This window comes from Notothenia coriiceps, unplaced genomic scaffold, assembly GCF_000735185.1.
Source record: "Notothenia coriiceps isolate Sejong01 unplaced genomic scaffold, NC01 NC01_scaffold00037246, whole genome shotgun sequence".
In the NCBI taxonomy this organism is placed as follows: domain Eukaryota; kingdom Metazoa; phylum Chordata; class Actinopteri; order Perciformes; family Nototheniidae; genus Notothenia; species Notothenia coriiceps.
In genome coordinates this window covers 10,238,484-10,245,738 of record NW_011369947.1, presented here as the reverse complement: position 1 = coordinate 10,245,738, position 7,255 = coordinate 10,238,484, and the positions used below count along the sequence as shown (strand labels likewise).

Here is a 7,255-nt window from a genome sequence, read left to right as displayed (position 1 = left end):
CAGCAGCAGTGGCGTTTCCGGCTTTGAAACGTCATGAGGTATTTTTAGATATATCTGCGTGCCTGTCAAATCGTTGTGACACTACGTCAAAAATAATCCCCCAACGCCCGATGCCAAATACTCTGGAGTAACCTATAATCTCTGGAGGCAGGAGGCAACTTGTGTCAGGAACAACATTTGTTATACTTCACGTATTAAACATTAGAACAAATGTTACTAGAGCCAGTGAATTGTCATGCTGAAAGAACTCAAGTGTCTGTCAAGTGTCGAAGAGAATAATGTCTAGAATGGTTTGTGTAGAATACTGTGGCTGTATGTTAGAAGTAAAAAAAGCAGTTAAACATTGAAAATACGAATACAGTTATTGATGGTCGATGTTCAGTTAAGAGATCATGATAAATGCCCATTTATTCATATATCTGAAAAGAAAATGTGATTCTCTAAATGTAATGACTCTGCATACTTTTGATTCTCTCTAAATGTATGATTGTGAAATAATCCAAGCTGTAGTTGAATGGAGTTTTTGTACTGTCAGATTAAGCTCATGGAAAAGCATAAATACTTGGCGCCACCTTGTGAAGTAAATATGTACTACAAAGCCAGCCTATCAAGAAAGTCAGTGAAAATGTCCAAGGCTCTCCTGGAAAAAGTGAATCTCAATAGGAGTTACCTTTTTAAATAAAAAGGTAACAATGTAGGAACATTGATCAGAGATCTTCGGTGTAATGCAGAAAACCACAAAAAATTTAACACGTCCTCTTTATGAACAAAAGAAAGCTAGTCTTTATTTCAACATATACACTCATCACTATTGTACACATTATTTCATATGAGCACCATTTCATTAGAATTTCATAAAACTCGTAACACAGTGTCTGAATGATTTTGATCAGCACAACAGTATTTACAAAGATTATATAACATTGGATTTGCACCTAAATTAAAAAAACATGTTTTTTACCATAAGTTGGCACAAAGTGAGATAGCACCAGGTTGAGAACTGACTAGGTATACATTGATTGGATATAAAAATGGTACAGTACAAGTATACAGTATATCTGTGTATATATGTTTAAAAAGTAGTGTCAAAGACTGGGGTGGGTTTTATTGATTCTCTTTGAGGTGTAAACATACAAGCTCTTCATTCTTTTATATTGTGTAAAAATCCTCAAACAATTTAGATACAAGATTTTCACTTTTGACAACATAGGGGCACCTTTATTTAACATCATCGGGCCATGAAGTGAATCTCTTCTTTGACAGTGGATTTGTTATTTGACCTAAAACTGTTATCTAGGCCGAAACACGTAATTTTGAACACAACTTGACAGAAGAGGATCATAGAACAGAGCGACATTGATCAACCTTATACAACTGAGAGTCCGAGAACTGTAGTCCAACTCATAGAGATAATACAAAATATAGTGCTCAGATTGCAGCTACCTTTGCAGCTCAAGTGTTAGTTCGTCATTTGACTTGAACTACTAAGGGAATGAAATGAGAACCATATCCATAGACAGTATGAACACTTCAGTTCAGATAGAGTAGGGGTCACATGTGGCTCTCTTGCATACAGTACTATTAGATGTTTGTGACAGGGGTTTCTTACCCGTTGTATTCAGTGAGCTACTAAATACTAGTAACATGAAACAATGCAAAATGTGTGTGTCGGTTACAGCATATCCATTTTACACAATGAACCAGTGAGGAAAGCCTACTGAACTGTGACTACAGAAAAATAAGTACAAAGGTCTATTCTCAAAACCAAAGGTCCTTCTCATCACCATTTTTAATAAGCCTTGTGTTATACAAGGTCATTCTCCAAGGAACATGGGCTAATAGGTTCGTCTTCCTCCTTAATCCCCACACAGAGGGATCTAAGTTTTGTTCGTCTCCATAGCTTTTTTGCCAAGTCTGTTGGAGTGTGACACAGACCGCCTCCTGAACGGCTGACCTGTGCTTGGAGACACTCTCGGGAGCCGGTGGTGACAAGTGTTCATGTGCATGTTATCTGGCGTTGTCAGCCGTCTGCTATTATGTCAGACTCTGCGGAACACCTCGAAAAGGGAGGCGACTGAGTGCATGCGGTAGAAAAGGTTCAAAGGAATAGCGAAATTGAGAACTGTGGTCCATATGCTAAAGCCAAACGTCTCCTGTTCCAACCCGTTGTCGTACTGTGGCCGGCAGCCAAAGGCAGGAAGGATCCACAGCTGAAAGAAAGACAGAACTTTAATTAGTTAAACCTGAATTTACTTGTTTTGGCCACTTGGGGGCAGCAAAACCTGCTGTACTCAATACATTGACATATTGTCACCCTCCCCAAGGAGGTCAGGATTACGGATTACTTAAAAATTACTAGCCTGATTTTCAAGAAGCTTGGAAACTTGGTGGAAGGGTGAGGCATTGGCCAAGTAAGAACCCATTACATTTTGAGTAAAGCTGTTGTATTATGGACACCAATTATTTTTTACTCTTGTCAGCATTGTTAGATAGGGCATTGCCTTGGCGTAACTGTAACTTTGAATAGCGTCATTATAGTGACCTTGTTAAGCTGTTAGCAAAAGGCTACCACTTTACTTAAAGCAATTTTAGCACTCATTTGAAGTTGTGTTTCTGGGCGGCTTCACTCACGGTTGGCTCTTCTTTGGTCTCCACCAACTCTTAGAGGAAATATCTTGCTCAATCGCTGCTAAATGCTTCACTATGTTCAAAAGCTAGTTGACATCTGTGTCTGCCTACAGGACTAACATACAAGCTCATCACTTAAAAAAGCTGACAGCTATGTTAGTAAGAGTGATGAAAATGAAAACCCAAATAATGAGCCAAAAGAAGCTCAAATGCTCTGCGGGTAACAACAAAGTTGAGTGATAATTTTCTGTGGGTGTGTCACTACCATAAAAAAACGTTAACGTAATGATGTACATGCAGGTTGACAAATGCAAATGCTTACCGAAATATTGCACATAATCAGGAAGACAGCAATGTTTTTCAGGATTTGCCTCTTTATGTTTGTGGGCTCCTTTACTTTGTTTCCAACGGTCAGCGGCACCTCGGAAGGTTTCCTGGGACATCTGTACACCTGTCCGCTCTCCTCCTGCTCGTTCTCCATGGTGCTGCAGTTTCTGTCTGGAGTCACATATGCCCGGTTGATGATGCCGTTGTACGGCGGGGCCAAAGACGACGTCACCGAGAAGATTTCTGGAGAAGCTGGTAACTCGGGGTCTTCCCTCTCGCCATCCTCTTGCTTGCGATACAGGGACTCCACGATAAAGAGGTTCTGGATGTACTTCTCCAGCACAATTAGCAGAGAGTATATGAGGTTGGTCCAGCGGTAAGGAGGGCTGCTGTCGGCCCCTAACACGGCTACTATGCTGCACCAGGACATGAGCCAGGAGCCGATGGAGGACCCGAACAGCAGCTCCGTGTCCAGCTGTCTGGAGGGGTTCTTGGAGGTGTCGAGCGGCACGTGATCAGCTCGATATATTATCAGACCTGAAGCACCAGCAGAGCACATGAAAACCAGCATGACAATGCCATAAATGTAGAACATGGAAATGGCTGACTGGCGCATCTTGAGGGATTCCTCCACATGGGTGACGTAGACCACCAGGATCCCGATAGTGCTGGCCAGTGCAAGAAGACCCAGGACGGGGCCAACCGTCAGGCCTTGGGTTTTGGTAGCCAGCCTCTTACGGTTCGACGAGAGGTCAATGGTCCGCCCAATGTTCTTCCACATGACAAAGAGCATGGCGGAGACAAAGATGTGATACTCGACGTTGAAGGGATAGAGATAGAAGAGGCTGCTGGAGAACATGGAGCAAGTGCTGGTGGTGCAGTTACAGTGGGGTTCAGAGTGCACTGCAAGACAAATAAAAACAGATGCAAATTCATGAGAGACATGTTTATGCTGCTCTACATTAATACTAATGCTGTCTTTTAAAACAACATTAGAGGAATACCGTATCCACAAGTGCCATTTGTGTATTCGACATGCATCCTGTGTTAACTTGAATTCTTGAAGAAAATATTTCATGCATGTCTCAATCTATTGACGAATCAAAACGTGGAGAAAAGATGTAATGAATTGAAGCAAATGGGGGGCGCGATCAGTTTACAAATTCATACCCACACTTGTGCACTAATCTAAGTCACTAAGTGAAATGCTCTTTGAAACTATGGGTATTTGTAAATGTTGATAAGTATGTAAATGTAGCTTGTAAATATGTTGTATGATATCTTCTATTGTTTTATGTTGTTTTATGTTTCACGTGGAACCTAATTGCTGCAGGTCTCCCTTGAAAAAGAGATCTATGATCTCAAGGGACAATCTGGATAAATAAAGGTTTGAAATGAAATGAAGTCCCTTTCCTGCACACATGTTCCTGAATGAAAATAGGCTTGTGATAGAACAATGCAATACTTTCGAATATACTCCAATAAAACATTTGTGACCACACTGAATGAAGGTCGTATCTGGGCTTTGAAGATGTATGTAATTTAATGTTAACATATTTTAACTGTAAACAAATCTTTGAGGGGCCACCGAACCTTTACTCTAATCCAATCTTATCTTAAATGTTTAAAAAGAACTATTTTGAATCGCAGATTGGGTTTGTTGACTTCCTTTTGCTACAGTGCAATCTTATTTACAGTCCAAGAGAGTGCATCAGAAGATCACATCTCTGTTTACTAAGGCGGTGTTTCCCAACGGTTTTGCTTGTAGCCGCAATGTCTCACACTATTTACTAATTGTGACCAGTTCACTCACAACCACGGTATGTTTCTTCCCTTCCCTACAACTAAGAAATGAGCATGGTCCTTTTTGCCACTTCTTAAGTATTTGGATTTGTGAGGGCATTCACATTTTAATGGATTTTTTTTAGCCTTTTTCAATAATTCAGAGGGTAGCGAGTTCAAATCGTGTCTGTTTTTTAAAATAAAGGTTTGGGCGCTATCTTGCAGCACAAAGTTCCATAATAAATTCCTATCCGACCCCTTGATGGTCTTATTCATTAGTCATATTCTCCTGATTTTATTAGAAATCCGACTCATTAGCTGAAAATCTGAGATGGTGATGACAATGCACTTCTTATACTTCCTCCTTGTCAAGCCTGCCACGCTATGGTAATGCTGAGCCCTCTAGCGATCATCTCAACAAAAACCCTGCCGTGTGCCCCCACCCCCCCTTCATCCCCTCCCGAAGGCCACCACTATGGTACTGCAGTCTTTAATTAAAAATGAAACAACAGTCAGGGTGCAGCCAGCCTCACAGTCAGCCGGATATGAGGAGGAGTAGCCGAACCCCCCAACCCTGGGCTTAGATGTATCAGTTACTGTAATTGCAGCACCCATGGGAGTAAGCAGCCTGGGGACAAAGCCGTCTGAGGTCAAGCGGGGGGGTTGCCAAGGAGGGTGGTGGTGAACTAGCACTAGCAACACTGTGTGTCTCCTGAAACCTAATAGAGAGACGTTCGACACAAACAAGACCCACTGGGCTGCGGATCTAACCTCCCTTCCCCTCGCAAACCCTCCTCTCCTTCCCTCATTTATTTCATCCATTGAAGTGAGCTCTCAAGTGGACTATTGTACTTGTCTTCCAGGTACAAGCCAGCAATCAACCCCTTGGCCCTTACCTATAGTGAGGTTTCCGTAGCCCAGCGCCGAGAGTCTTCTCTTATGGTTGTTCAAGAAGTGCTCGGCTTCTGACATGACGCCGTTGCACCACAGGAGGAGGTTTGTAAAGACTGCATGGATTACACCAAATCTAGAGAGAAACAAGGTTTATGGGCGTTCATTTGACAGCATGGGGCAGTGTTAGGATTATGAACAAGTTGTTGTGATCTGGAGGCATGCAGATTCAATATTTTGCTCATTCTTTAGCTGAAGATGATATTTCTCATGATTGTGATGTCAAAAAAGTGTTGTTAAATTATGTAATTACACTTTTCACATACCTCTCAAATGTTTCAAAGCTCTTGATGACATCCTTGATGTGAAACCAGAGAAAATGCACCTAAACAAATTGCAACAAGACACAACAGTTAAAAAGACACATTTGTATCCAACATGTTTCTTATTAAAACCTATTTTATAGACAGCAAAAACAACTTGAGTATAATTTAAATCCCCTCACCAGAAGGATTTCCCTTGTCAGTAACACTCAAATAACATGGACAATGACAGGATTATATTGTTGCAGCAACTCTGTGCTCGCCTCAACAACAAAGACCACATTATTCAAAGACCTACCTGGTTAAGTGGTGCACAGCAAAGAAGTGTGTAACACTGCTGAAAGATTATTGTGTATTGAAATCAAAGTGGGTTTAGAAACGTACCTGTGCAATGGTGTGAGTTGCATGGATGACAGGATATACCCCAAGCACAGCAGACACACAAGACCGATAGCCAACATAATACCCGATTCGGAAAGCGTCCATGATCAGTGAAAGGAGTGCAAGGAGAGTCAAACCACCTACAGAGAAATAAAGATCAATTTAAAACTGTCACTCTGGTTATATAGCAAAACATTGTTCAATCAATCACAAACCATTTTATATTGCATTATGTGGATGTGTGATCTCATTTCATCTCTAGAAACATGGAAAACATTTAAATCAATTAGATTTATTTTTGCATTTACTGCTATAAACAAACTCACCTCTTATCCAGCATGTAGTGGCGTGGACATCTTTCTCTGTCCGCGTGTTTTTCTGTCTCTCCCGCACCAGGATGTACCACATCATCCAGATCAGCTGGAGGATCATGAGGCATGTGACAAAGGACAGCAGGTGCTCTTCCTTGACAGAGGGGCCATGGTGCGAGATGGCCAGCATCAACGCCACCCCGATCAGCAGCAGGTTGGTCCCGTACTGGCCGCTGAGGATCTCTGCGTTCTTCCTCGGGTAATCCCCTGACAAACTGAGTTTTAGTTTGCTGAACATCTTCTTGTCTTGCTCGGAGCTGGACGACGAGGAGGAACTGTGACAGTACTTGTTAAGGCACATGTCCAGGCCGTTGTGCTCCACCATGGTGGGAGGCATGAGGGAAAATATCGGAGAGAGGAGTAAAGTCAAAGCCTAGCGCTATAAGAACATTTGGGGGAGGCCAGGTGTCTAACCTGTTGCTACAAGGTGGGGATTCAGACAAATAGGTACCGTGCCAAACATGCCCATTCAATCTTCAAGGGTCCGGCTCAGTGGTCACGCATAGTTTCAATGTCCAGCCTCGCTGAGGATGGACTTGATAGATGCCTTTG

General features: G+C 42.1%; 1 protein-coding gene across 1 annotated transcript; it reads right to left on the bottom strand.

Moving 5' to 3' along the window:
• Nucleotides 1–785: 785 nt before the first annotated feature.
• otop1 (otopetrin 1) lies at nt 786–7,255 on the bottom strand. Its single transcript, XM_010794772.1, has 6 exons — nt 6,659–7,255; nt 6,336–6,472; nt 5,955–6,013; nt 5,634–5,764; nt 2,951–3,858; nt 786–2,210 (listed from the first exon to the last, which is right to left on the bottom strand). Exons 1-6 carry the CDS (start codon nt 7,038–7,040, stop codon nt 2,040–2,042), a joined length of 1,788 nt encoding a protein of 595 aa, XP_010793074.1. The 5' UTR covers nt 7,041–7,255; the 3' UTR covers nt 786–2,039.